This window comes from Lepus europaeus, chromosome 19 (genome assembly GCF_033115175.1).
Source record: "Lepus europaeus isolate LE1 chromosome 19, mLepTim1.pri, whole genome shotgun sequence".
Classification (NCBI taxonomy): domain Eukaryota; kingdom Metazoa; phylum Chordata; class Mammalia; order Lagomorpha; family Leporidae; genus Lepus; species Lepus europaeus.
The window spans coordinates 3,114,546-3,128,038 of record NC_084845.1 but is presented as its reverse complement, the minus strand read 5'-3'; the positions used below and the strand labels follow the sequence as shown (position 1 = coordinate 3,128,038).

Below are 13,493 nucleotides of genomic sequence, written 5' to 3'. Positions count from 1 at the left end.
TGCCCTGCAGAGGCCAGGGCCTTGCTGACGGAGCGGCGGCGGCTCTGGCAGGAAGGGTGACCCCAGTTTGTCACTGCGGAGTCCCGGGACCCAGGAGCCCCACGGCAGCAGAGCCCCCCACACCCCCGTCACTGCACAGAGCAGCGCCTGAGGCCCAGGGGGTCTGGCTAAGTCACAGACTCTGGCCCGGGGGTGGCGTCACAGCCCTGCCACCAGTAATCTCCAGGCAGACCACCACCCGGACCGAGCCCTCCGGAGGGCGTTGGGCACAGGGCACTTCCTCAGGCCTGACGGCGACAGCGCCAGGGCACGGGCTCAGAGCACGTGGTGCCTGGAAGGGGCCTCCTCCCCACGTCTAAGGAGTGATGACATCACAGGAAGAGGCTCGGCGCATCCGATGACGTCACAGGGCAAGGCACCTTCTCTGGTGACGGCCTCGCAGGAGAGACGGTGTGGGAAGGAGGAGGCGTCTCCTCCCGCGATCTGTCCCGGGAAAATGGCTTTGTCTGTAGCAGTGACGTCACAGGGCACAGAAGAAAGGGTTTCCCTTGATGCCAAGGATGACGTCACAGGGGCGGGGCTTGTCTCTGCTGTGACACCACGGGAAGGCGGTCTCTGCAGTGATGTCACACGACATGGGCGGGTCCTCCCGTGATGACATCACCGGGAACGGCCTTGGCTCAAACAGTGATGTAATGGGGGAGGGGGGGCCTGGCTGGGACCCAGCGCCCTGGGTTGTGGGGGCCCGGGGGCCAGGGAGGCGGCCGCCCCCCAGCCCCTGCCCGGCCTCAGACCGTCACCTCGTTCTTGCTGGCCGTGCGCAGGTGCTGGGGCAGGTGGTGGGCGGGGATGAACTGCAGCTGCTCCAGGGTGCCCTGGCGCTGGAAGGGCGGCCTGCGGGCCAGCGTGCCCCCGCCCCCGCCGGCGTCCGCCATCCAGGCCGGCTGCGGCGAGCCGTGCAGCGCGTGGTGGTGGTGGGCGTGCAGGCCCGGCGGCGGCAGCCCGTGCAGCGGCGTGGGGGGCCCCCCGGGCCCCAGGAGCAGGTTGGAGTGCGAGGCGGCCAGGCTGGCGCGGGCGGTGGGCTCGGGGGGCAGCGCGGGGCTGCGCGGGGGCGACAGCAGGTGCTCGCGGCTCTGGCGCAGGGCCCTCCGGCGAGGACAGCAGCAGGTGCTCCTGCGACACGAGGCGCGCGCGCGGCAGCGTGAACTCGTAGCGCGAGCCGCGGCCGTCGCCCAGCAGGTGCTCCTGGGACATGACGCGCCGCGGGTTGGGCGCGGGCGCCAGGCCCAGCTCCTCGGGGCCGCCCCAGCCGTCCGTGCGGTAGCCGCCCCCGGTGCCGGGCCGTCGGAGGGCGTGCAGCGGCAGCGTCCCGCGGGGCGCCTCCGCCAAGTGCCGGCGCTTCAGGTAGGCCTCGTCCAGGTCCTTCTCGGCTGCGGGGGGACGGCAGAAGGCCAGAGAGGTGGGTGCCTGGCCGCCCGCCCGTGGGCGCTGAAGTGCAGTCAGAGCCAGCAGGCGGGCTACGCGGCCAAAATGCAGAGTCCCAGGCGCTGCGCTCAGTGCCGGGGGCGGGGGAGCTCCTTGTTGCCTCTGAGCACCCCTTCTTTGGGGGAGTAGGCCCCAGCTGTTTGCTCTTGGGGACCCCCGCCCCCGCCCTTCCCTCGGGCAGGTCGGGTGTGAAGTGAGCTCTGTCAGCGCTGGGAATGGTGGGAGCAGCAGGGAGCCAGCCGCTGCACGGGGCTTCCGTGTGTGTGCGGCTGAAGCGCTGGGGCGGGGGCCAGGGTGTGTCCCTGCGGGGTTCTCCACTCCACAGCACCCGAGGACGGGGCGGGGGGGGCCCAGGGTGTGTCCCTGCGGGGTTCTCCACAGCACCCGAGGACGGGGCGGGGGGGGGGGCCCAGGGTGTGTCCCTGCGGGGTTCTCCACAGCACCCGAGGACGGGGCGGGGGGGGCCCAGGGTGTGTCCCTGCGGGGTTCTCCACAGCACCGGAGCACGGGGCGGAGGGGGGGCACAGGGTGTGCCCCTGCGGGGTTCTCCACAGCACCAGAGCACGGGGCGGAGGGGGGCCCAGGGTGTGTCCCTGCGGGGTTCTCCACTCCACAGCACCAGAGCACGGGGCGGAGGGGGCCCAGGGTGTGTCCCTGCGGGGTTCTCCACTCCACAGCACCCGAGGACGGGGCGGGGGGGGCCCAGGGTGTGTCCCTGCGGGGTTCTCCACTCCACAGCACCCGAGCACGGGGCGGAGGGGGCCCAGGGTGTGTCCCTGCGGGGTTCTCCACAGCACCCGAGGACGGGGCGGGGGGGGCCAGGGTGTGTCCCTGCGGGGTTCTCCACTCCACAGCACCCGAGGACGGGGCGGGGGGGGCCCAGGGTGTGTCCCTGCGGGGTTCTCCACAGCACCCGAGGACGGGGCGGGGGGGGGCCCAGGGTGTGTCCCTGCGGGGTTCTCCACAGCACCGGAGCACGGGGCGGAGGGGGGCACAGGGTGTGCCCCTGCGGGGTTCTCCACAGCACCAGAGCACGGGGCGGAGGGGGGCCCAGGGTGTGTCCCTGCGGGGTTCTCCACTCCACAGCACCAGAGCACGGGGCGGAGGGGGCCCAGGATGTGTCCCTGCGGGGTTCTCCACTCCACAGCACCCGAGGACGGGGCGGGGGGGGGCCCAGGGTGTGTCCCTGCGGGGTTCTCCACTCCACAGCACCCGAGCACGGGGCGGGGGGGGGCCCAGGGTGTGTCCCTGCGGGGTTCTCCACTCCACAGCACCCGAGGACGGGGCGGGGGCCAGGGTGTGTGCCTGCGGGGTTCTCCACTCCACAGCACCCGAGGACGGGGCGGGGGGGGGGGCCCAGGGTGTGTCCCTGCGGGGTTCTCCACTCCACAGCACCCGAGGACGGGGCGGGGGGGCCCAGGGTGTGCCCCTGCGGGGTTCTCCACTCCACAGCACCCGAGCACGGGGCGGCGGGGGGGTCCAGGGTGTGTCCCTGCGGGGTTCTCCACTCCACAGCACCCGAGGACGGGGCGGAGGGGGCCCAGGGTGTTCCCTGCGGGGTTCTCCACAGCACCCGAGGACGGGGCGGAGGGGGCCCAGGGTGTGTCCCTGCGGGGTTCTCCACTCCACAGCACCCGAGGACGGGGCGGGGGCCAGGGTGTGTCTGCGGGGTTCTCCACTCCACAGCACCCGAGGACGGGGCGGGGGCCAGGGTGTGTCCCTGCGGGGTTCTCCACTCCACAGCACCCGAGCACGGGGCGGCGGGGGGGCCCAGGGTGTGTCCCTGCAGGGTTCTCCACTCCACAGCACCCGAGCACGGGGCGGGGGGGGGCCCAGGGTGTGTCCCTGCGGGGTTCTCCACTCCACAGCACCCGAGGACGGGGCGGGGGGGGGCCCAGGGTGTGTCCCTGCGGGGTTCTCCACTCCACAGCACCCGAGGACGGGGCAGAGGGGGCACAGGGTGTGTCCCTGCGGGGTTCTCCACTCCACAGCACCCGAGGACGGGGCGGGGGGGGGCCCAGGGTGTGTCCCTGCGGGGTTCTCCACTCCACAGCACCCGAGGACGGGGCGGAGGGGGCCCAGGGTGTGTCCCTGCGGGGTTCTCCACTCCACAGCACCCGAGGACGGGGCAGAGGGGGCACAGGGTGTGTCCCTGCGGGGTTCTCCACTCCACAGCACCCGAGGACGGGGCGGGGGGGGCACAGGGTGTGTCCCTGCGGGGTTCTCCACTCCACAGCACCCGAGGACGGGGCGGAGGGGGCCCAGGGTGTGTCCCTGCGGGGTTCTCCACTCCACAGCACCCGAGGACGGGGCGGGGGGGGGCCCAGGGTGTGTCCCTGCGGGGTTCTCCACTCCACAGCGCCCGAGGACGGGGCGGGGGGGGGCCCAGGGTGTGTCCCTGCGGGGTTCTCCACTCCACAGCACCCGAGCACGGGGCGGGGGGGGCCCAGGGTGTGTCCCTGCGGGGTTCTCCACTCCACAGCACCCGAGCACGGGGCGGGGGGGGGGGGCCCAGGGTGTGTCCCTGCGGGGTTCTCCACAGCACCCGAGCACGGGGCGGAGGGGGCCGGAGCCCAGGGTGTGTCCCTGCGGGGTTCTCCACTCCACAGCACCCGAGGACGGGGTGGAGGGGGCCGGGGCCCAGGGTGTGTCCCTGCGGGGTTCTCCACTCCACAGCACCCGAGGACGGGGGGGGGGGGGGGCGGGGGCCCAGGGTGTGTCCCTGCGGGGTTCTCCACTCCACAGCACCTGAGGACGGGGCGGGGGGGGCGGGGGCCCAGGGTGTGTCCCTGCGGGGTTCTCCACTCCACAGCACCCGAGGACGGGGCGGGGGGGGGGGGCACAGGGTGTGTCCCTGCGGGGTTCTCCACAGCACCCGAGGACGGGGCGGAGGGGGGGTGGGGCCCAGGGTGTGCCCGTGCCGGAGGGGCTGCCCCTGTGGGGTTCTCCACGCCACATCCCGCTCTGAGGGCCTGGGTTCCAGCCCCGGCTCCGCTGCCGGCCCAGCTGCCTGCCGGTGTGTGCCCTGGGAGACGGCAGGAAGGGCTCCGGTACTTGGGTCTGCGCTGCCCACACGGGGACCCGGACTGAGTTCCAGACTCCCGGGTTTGGCCTGGCCCAGCTCTGGCTGCTGCAGGCATTTGGGGAGTGAGCCAGTGCGAGGGAGATTTCTCTCTCTCTCTCTCTCTCTCTCTCTCTCTCTCTCTCTCTCTCTTTTAATATTTACTCATTTTATTTGAGTTACAGAGGGAGATAGAGACAAGAGAGAGAGGTCTTCCAGCCCCTGGCTCACTCCCCAAATGGCCTTAACGGCCAGAGCTGGGCTGATCTGAAGCCAGGAGCCAGGAGCTTCCTCTGGGTCTTCGATGTGGGTGCAGGGGCCCAAGGACTTGGGCCATGTTCTGCTGTGTCCCCAGGCGCACTAGCAGGGAGCTGGATGGGAAGTGGAGCAGCCGGGACTTGAACCGGCGCCCATATGGGATGCTGGTGCTGCAGGTGTACCACACGGCCAGCCCTCTCTTCTTGCCTTTCAAACGCGATGAAGATAAACTTAAAGGTGTGAAAAGTGTGTCTCCTGGGTCGTGATGGGAAAAGCATCGCTTGGTCCAGCTCTGAAGGCCTGCACAGCCAGGGCTGGGGCTCGGGCTGGGCAGTGTCCAGCCAGAGTCGCAGGGGTTAGGTGAGGGATGGGCCCGGGGACCCGGGTGTGGGGCGTGTGCTGGGATCACCAGGTGACAGCCGGGATGTGCCCAGGGCATCTGGCAGAGCTGAGACGATTCCTGGAGAGAGCGTCCAAGGGCCTGGAGACACCCCGCCTCCCTCTCTCCATACACCTTAAATTCTATTTCTATTAACTGCCAAGGTCAGGTTCTGATGAGTAAGTCTTCAGAGGCAGAACCGGAGCTTGGCATTTAAAAAATGCCCCCAGGTGATTCTGAGAAAAACCCCAGCGAGAACCTAGGCCCTCGGTGGGCCCCGGGGCCCCGTGCACGGTCCTGACGCCCCCCGCCCCCCGCCGTGCTCTCGGGACTCACCCAGCCTCTTGAGCGAGGAGTAGCGGCTCAGCTCCGACTTCACGGCCGCCTCGTAGGACGGGGGCAGATGCGACAGGTTGTGGAAGGAGCGGGAGCAGGACAGCGTGGAATAGTGCAAGGAGGGGCTGGGCGGAGGCACAGCCCGCCAGTCTGTGGGGGCACACAGGTCAGCCCTGCCCCCACCACACACCAGCCACCTGGCCGTGGCCCACCTCCCTCAGAGCCTGGAGTCAGAACCCCACCTCCTCCCTCAGACCCAGGAGTGCAGGCCCCACCTCCTCCCTCAGACCCAGGAGTGCAGGCTCCACCTCCTCCCTCAGACCCAGGAGTGCAGGCCCCACCTCCTCCCTCAGACCCAGGAGTGCAGGCCCCACCTCCTCCCTCAGACCCAGGAGTGCAGGCTCCACCTCCTCCCTCAGACCCAGGAGTGCAGGCCCCACCTCCTCCCTCAGACCCAGGAGTAGAGACCCCACCTCCTCCCTCAGACCCAGGAGTAGAGACCCCACCTCCTCCTCAGACCCAGAGGTCCAGGCCCCACCTCCTCCCTCAGACCCAGGGTCCATGCCCAGCCCCTCCTCCCTCAGACCCAGGAGTCAGACCTCACCTCCTCCCTCAGACCCAGGAGTAGAGACCCCACCTCCTCCCTCAGACCCAGAGGTCCAGGCCCCACCTCCTCCTCAGACCCAGGAGTGCAGGCCCCACCTCCTCCCTCAGACCCAGGAGTCAGACCTCACCTCCTCCCTCAGACCCAGGAGTAGAGACCCCACCTCCTCCCTCAGACCCAGAGGTCCAGGCCCCACCTCCTCCTCAGACCCAGGAGTGCAGGCCCCACCTCCTCCCTCAGACCCAGGAGTGCAGGCCCCACCTCCTCCCTCAGACCCAGGAGTGCAGGCCCCACCTCCTCCTCAGACCCAGGAGTGCAGACCCCACCTCCTCCCTCAGACCCAGGAGTCAGACCCCACCTCCTCCCTCAGACCCAGGAGTCAGACCCCACCTCCTCCTCAGACCCAGGAGTCAGACCCCACCTCCTCCTCAGACCCAGGAGTCAGACCCCACCTCCTCCCTCAGACCCAGGAGTCAGACCCCCACCTCCTCCCTCAGACCCAGGAGTCAGACCACACCTCCTCCCTCAGACCCAGGAGTCAGACCCCACCTCCTCCTCAGACCCAGGAGTCAGACCCCACCTCCTCCTCAGACCCAGGAGTCAGACCCCACCTCCTCCCTCAGACCCAGGAGTCAGACCCCACCTCCTCCTCAGACCCAGGAGTCAGACCCCACCTCCTCCTCAGACCCAGGAGTCAGACCCCACCTCCTCCCTCAGACCCAGGAGTCAGACCCCACCTCCTCCTCAGACCCAGGAGTCAGACCCCACCTCCTCCCTCAGACCCAGGAGTAGAGGCCCCACCTCCTCCCTCAGACCCAGAGGTCCAGGCCCCACCTCCTCCCTCAGACCCAGGAGTAGAGGCCCCACCTCCTCCTCAGACCCAGGAGTCAGACCCCACCTCCTCCTCAGACCCAGGAGTGCAGGCCCCACCTCCTCCCTCAGACCCAGGAGTGCAGGCTCCACCTCCTCCCTCAGACCCAGGAGTGCAGGCTCCACCTCCTCCCTCAGACCCAGGAGTGCAGGCCCCACCTCCTCCTTCAGACCCAGGAGTGCAGGCTCCACCTCCTCCCTCAGACCCAGGAGTGCAGGCCCCACCTCCTCCCTCAGACCCAGGAGTAGAGACCCCACCTCCTCCCTCAGACCCAGGAGTAGAGACCCCACCTCCTCCTCAGACCCAGAGGTCCAGGCCCCACCTCCTCCCTCAGACCCAGGGTCCATGCCCAGCCCCTCCTCCCTCAGACCCAGGAGTCAGACCTCACCTCCTCCCTCAGACCCAGGAGTAGAGACCCCACCTCCTCCCTCAGACCCAGAGGTCCAGGCCCCACCTCCTCCTCAGACCCAGGAGTGCAGGCCCCACCTCCTCCCTCAGACCCAGGAGTCAGACCTCACCTCCTCCCTCAGACCCAGGAGTAGAGACCCCACCTCCTCCCTCAGACCCAGAGGTCCAGGCCCCACCTCCTCCTCAGACCCAGGAGTGCAGGCCCCACCTCCTCCCTCAGACCCAGGAGTGCAGGCCCCACCTCCTCCTCAGACCCAGGAGTGCAGACCCCACCTCCTCCTCAGACCCAGGAGTGCAGGCCCCACCTCCTCCCTCAGACCCAGGAGTCAGACCCCACCTCCTCCTCAGACCCAGGAGTCAGACCCCACCTCCTCCCTCAGACCCAGGAGTCAGACCCCACCTCCTCCTCAGACCCAGGAGTCAGACCCCACCTCCTCCTCAGACCCAGGAGTCAGACCCCACCTCCTCCCTCAGACCCAGGAGTCAGACCCCACCTCCTCCCTCAGACCCAGGAGTAGAGGCCCCACCTCCTCCCTCAGACCCAGAGGTCCAGGCCCCACCTCCTCCCTCAGACCCAGGAGTAGAGGCCCCACCTCCTCCTCAGACCCAGGAGTCAGACCCCACCTCCTCCTCAGACCCAGGAGTGCAGGCCCCACCTCCTCCCTCAGACCCAGGAGTGCAGGCTCCACCTCCTCCCTCAGACCCAGGAGTCAGACCCCACCTCCTCCTCAGACCCAGGAGTCAGACCCCACCTCCTCCCTCAGACCCAGGAGTAGAGGCCCCACCTCCTCCCTCAAACCCAGAGGTCCAGGCCCCACCTCCTCCCTCAGACCCAGGAGTCAGACCTCACCTCCTCCCTCAGAGCCGGGGTGCAGACCCCAGCTCTTCCCTCAGACCCAGGGTCCATGCCCAGCCCCTCCTCCCTCAGACCCAGGGTCCATGCCCCAGCCCCTCCTCCCTCAGACCCAGGGGCCCCCAGCCCTCCTCCCTCAGACCCGGGGTGCAGGCCCAGCCCCCAGGAGCTAGAACCCGGCCTTGCAGTCCCTCTGGTCTCCAGCAGGGGGCAGGTGTTTCCCTGGTGGGTGCGAGGCCAGGGCTGCTCCCACTGCAGCTTCCTGCCAGTGCAGACCCCAGGGCCGGCAGCGGTGGCGCCAGCGGTGGTGCCAGCCCGGGGTTCCTGTGTGTTCCTAGCTCCCAGCTCTGGCTGTCCCCAGCAGCTGCGGGCACTGGAGCGAGTGGCCCGGTAGTCAGAGCTCTCTGTCTCCCTCCCGCAAGGCTGCGTCCCAGGACGGGGCACCCGCATCGGCAGCACCAGCGCCTGGCCGTGCACCTGCCCCAGCCCGGGGACCCCGAGGCCGTCTTGCCGGCCCCGGCACCTGGGCGGAGGGCAGGGAAGGAGCCTCGCTCCCTGTCCGTACCCAGCGTGGCGGCGTGGTGCGTGGGGCCGCTGGCGCTGAGGTGCAGGTTATCTGGGGGACCGAGAAGGGAGGGGGCGTCACCGGCACCACCTGCCCCTGCTGGCGCCGCCGCCCCGGGGCCCTGGTCCCCACGTACTGAGGCTGGGCCTCCAAGGAACGGCTCATGCAAGATAGGGGAGCGCCCCACAGCCCCCACGATGCACCCCACACCCCAGGCCGGACACTGGGGGTCTCCCTCTCCACACGCGTCTACAAGGCCCTTCCCCTCCTGACCCCGGGTCTCTGCCCTGGCCGGGCTCTCCCTCTAGGGTCAGGAATCCAGACTCTGGCCATCCCGACAGCCTATCCCACAATCAGCCACACCCCAGTCGCCGTCGCCTCCTCCCCTGGGTCGCCGTCACCCACGGGACGGAGTCGGGCCGGGAGACGACCACAGCTCGTCCCTCTCTGGGGCTGAGCGCGGCCACAGGGCCTTTGCACAGGCTTCTATGCTGTCCCTCACTCCCACGGACAGTCAGCTTCTCCCTCCACCCCTGACCCTCCAGCGGCCTCCGAGCCTCTCTCAGCGCTGGGCTTTCAGAGCCGGCTCCGCCACCTGCCTCTGACCATGCTGCTCCCCGGCTGCAGACCCCACCCTGGCTCCCCACCGCCCCCTCAGGACCCTTCCTCCCCGCCCCCAGCCCCAGGAATGCCCCGGGCTTCTACTCCAGCTCCCCTTCCCAGGATGCCCACCTCGGCCCCCAAGCAGAGAACACCCTGCCCACCTGCCCCAGGGCTGCTGTGCCGCAGGCCCCAGGTACGCACGGCGCCTGCCCAGGGGTCCGCTAGAGGGCAGGCAGGGGGGCCTCACTCACTCCTGTCCCCTCCCCCGCTGCCCAGACCAGGTCCTGGCCGCGCGTGGACACATCACGGAGGGGGCGGGGCCATCCGTGGGTGGGCGTGGCCGCCGCGCCCCACTCACCGAGGTTGGAGGGCTTCACGGTGTTGTAGAGGTTCTTGGGCGTCCTGGGGGGCATGCTGTCGGGAACCCCGATTCCCGGGGTCAGGGAGCTGCTTCGGGCCCGGTCCGGGCGGGCCCCGGGCCCCGCCTGGTGCCTCAGGATGTCCACCAGCGCCCTGGAGATGGCAGAGGGGCGGTCAGCGGCCCCGTCTGTCCCGGGTCTCTGCCCTGGGGGCGACTCCGGCCCTCAGGTCCGCTGGCAGCGGCGGCCAGGCCCCTCTCGCCGTCCCCGCCTCTGTCGGGGCTCACTTTCGGCCCGGAGCGCCTCTCTGCGGGTCACGGCGGCCGGCTCGCCCTGGCCCTGCGACTCGGTTCCCGTCACTTTGCGCGCGGGCACCGGGGTCACCTCAGCCTCCTCACTGGCCTCGCGTCTCCCAGCTCCCCGCCGAGCCCGGAAACACGGCCCTGCCCCAAACTGCCGCCTCAGGGCCCCCGCGCGCGCCGTTCCCGCACCCCCAGCTGCCGCCCGCCCGCCTCTTCCCCCCTGCATCCGTACCTGTTTGTCTGCTTCGTGACTCCGCCGCTAACATTTTGTGAGCACTGGGCGAGCACTCTGCAAGAATCCACGCGGTTCCTCCGCGTTACGACCCGCACGACGGCTACTGGCCGGCCCGCCCCGCTCCCGGCCCCGCAAGCGCTCGGGAGGAGTGACGGCCCCGCCCCGCTCCCAGGCTTTCGCTCCCGCCCTCCCCGGACGGCCCCGGGCCCTGCGCGAGAAAGGCACACGCACCTGGGCACGTTGATCTCCCGGTGCGCCCTGGGCGCACGCGACGCCTTGCTGAAGGCCACTTTGGCGCCGACGCCCACGGCCAGGGCGAAGCTGATGACCCCGCACACCACGTAGGCCGTGCTGCCGCCGGGGCCCTCGCCCCCGCGCACGCCCGCGCCCCCGGTGCGGCCCCCTTCCAGCCAGCCGGCCTGGCCGGGCCCCGGCCCCCCGCCCGCGCCCCCGGCGCCGCCCGCGCCCCCGGCCAGCGGCGGCGGCGTGGTGGCCCAGCGCGGCGTGTCGTAGTTGGAGCAGGAGGCCTGCGCCAGGCGCATGTGGCGGTGCTCACAGCAGAAGCGGTAGTGGCAGGTGCCGCAGCAGAAGCGGTAGGAGCCGGTGCTGCAGTTGAAGGTGGCGTCGTACTGGCCCATGACGTCGTAGTAGCCGTGGCACAGCTCGGCCGGAGGGGGCGCGCGGGCCGCCGCGCCCGGGCCGCCCGCGGGGCTGCTCCTCGTGCCGTTGGCGCCCGCCGCGGCCCCGCCGCCCGTCAGCGCCCCGGTCAGGCGCCGCAGGTGCGCCAGCAGCGCGGGCAGCGGGCCCGGCGGCGCGGGGCTCGTGCCGTTGGACGGGCGCGCCCCGGCCTGGCCGGCGGCGGAGGCCAGGAGCACCAGGGTCCCGAGGAGCATCAGGGCCGGCATGGCGCGTGCAGGAGGCCGCCGGCTGGACGGGGCCGCCAGGCTGGGGGAGCGACGTGGCCGTGGGAGCCGGGGCAGGCAGCAAGGCGAGCGACGGGCCGAGGGGGCAGCGTCGGAGGGCGCCGCAGCCGTCCAGGGCGCACAGGCGTTGGCGAGGACACGGAGCAGGGGAGAGGTGAGAGGCCAGCGGGATCCGAGGGCGGGAAGGAAGGCAGGCGGGGGTGGGGGGCGGTCGGGGAGACGGGGAGGAGAGAGAAACAGAGAGAGATCCAAACTGAGAGCCAGAGTCTACACACACCTGCCGGGCTGGGACCCCGTCTGGCCGTGCTGTGGGGGTCCTCCAGGGGTGGGGTGGGGGCGACCGGGCGCTGGGCAGCGCCCACGGGATGCGGGAGCTCTCACACTGACCGTGTGGTGACACACTGCCCCCTCCCCTGCTGGCTTCCACCCCTGCAGTCCTCAATCCCTGCCCCTCTCTAGAGTGGGGGGTTGGAGGGTCCCCGTTGTCGGCTTCTCACACACGCCCCCCTCTCACAGCCAGGTATCCCGCGTCTCCACGCACGGATCTCCCCGAGCCACCCCCCGTGCCTCAGTCTCCCCATCTGTCAGTGGGGGGAGGCTGAGTGAGTGACCGTACATAAGGAGTGCCTGGGGGGGGCACCGCCGTGTAGGGGAGGGGGCTTGGAAACGCTCCTGGGCGGCGCTGGCTGCCTTTTGATCCTGACGTGCAGAGGGCAGACCTGGCAGAGCGTCCTGCTGTTTCTATAGCAACCATCCGCCCAGGCCCCTCTTGCCGCACCCCCCAGTGGACACAGCCACGCCGGCAGCCCTGGGAGGGGACCAAAGCTCAGTGACTCGGGCTGGCTTGGAGTGGCTGCTGCCCCGGGCCCCACTGTCCCTTCTGCAGGATCCCCGAGGGCTGCCTGGAGGTCCACGCCAGCCAGCCACTGGGGGAGGACACATGGGGGCTGCTGCTCCGGGGCTTGGAGCTTCCTTTTGGGGGGTGGTGAGAATGTTCTGGAACTGCGTGGCGGGGCGGTGGTACTACATGGTGAAAATACCGACGCGGCGAAGCGGGTGTAGCTCTGGCCCAGGGCAGCTCTGACCGCTGCAGGCATCGGTGGAGTGAACAGCGGACCTCTGTCTCCCAAATAAACACATTGAGTCAATGATATTGCAGCGGCCAGCTGATGGACGCTGCCTGGGGCTCCCGGCCTGGGGTCCAGTCCCAGCTCCGCCCCTGACTCAGTGGTGGCTCAAGTACTCGGGTCGCTGCCACTCATGCCGGAGACCGGGAAGGAGCTCCCGGCTCCCAGCTGGCCTGGGCCTGGCCATTGTGGGCAGGAGTGCGTGTGTGTGGCCACGGCATGTGTCCTGCCCTCACGGTGGGAGGTGTTTCTGTCAGTGCTGTTCCCGGCACACAGTAGGTGCTCAATAAGTGCTAGTTGCATGGGTGCGTGCTGAAAGGAGGGTGGCGTGGGTTTTTCTGTCTCTCGCTCCATGGTTTGCCTGAGCCCCACGGTGCCCGAGGAGCTGGACTGGGCTTTGCCAAGGGCCTCCAGGCGCTGCTACCTGAATGTGGATGGCCCAGCCCACAGGGGGCGCGGTGAGTTGCCCCGCACACGGAAACGCCCTTTCTAACGTGGATTCCTTCATTCGTCAGGCTGCCACGTACAGCCGGGCAGGTTCTGCACTGCACAAGGGGGTCTGTCTGAGGGGCTGGAGTGCTGCTGGGCTCTCTCCTCCCTGGGGTGTGGGCCATGCACCTGCCAGGCCACAGCCACGGGGAGCTGACGGGGCCAGGACGCACTCCGAATTCCATGCCAACAGGACCCTGCTGTGCACGCACCTGGGAGACCCGACTCCCGGCCCCGGACAGCCCCAGTGGGGACGGGGAGCCGTGGCATGGCCCCCAAGCCCAGCAGAACAGCCACACACAGCCTGATCACAGGCGAGAGGCCGTGGACAGTGGCCTGTCCACTCTCGAGGCTGTAATGGGACCCATTCCTTTGCCTCACGCGGAGCTGTGCGCAGACATGGGACACCCAGACATGGGACACCCAGACACGGGACACCCAGACACACCTGCGAGGACACACCTGCGGCTCCCCCCCCCCCCCCCCGCATGCACACAGCCACGGCTTTCTGCACCTCTCCCCCTGGGATCGGACACTGCGGGGCAAAGCTCGGGACCCAGCCAGGGAGCCGGCCACCCGGCTGCACATGGACGCCCCCGCCCCACTTCTGGCTCCACCCCTGTGTGCCCTGTCCA

The 13,493-nt window shown here is 70.2% G+C and overlaps 1 protein-coding gene across 1 annotated transcript; it reads right to left on the bottom strand.

The window, feature by feature from the left end:
- Positions 1 to 788: 788 nt before the first annotated feature.
- Positions 789 to 11,224, bottom strand: SHISA7 (shisa family member 7). The gene is given in 5 exon segments (XM_062177682.1): positions 789 to 1,145; positions 1,147 to 1,430; positions 5,520 to 5,669; positions 9,782 to 9,936; positions 10,551 to 11,224. Coding segments are annotated over 5 exon segments (1,620 nt in total).
- Between the last annotated feature and the right edge of the window lie 2,269 nt (positions 11,225 to 13,493).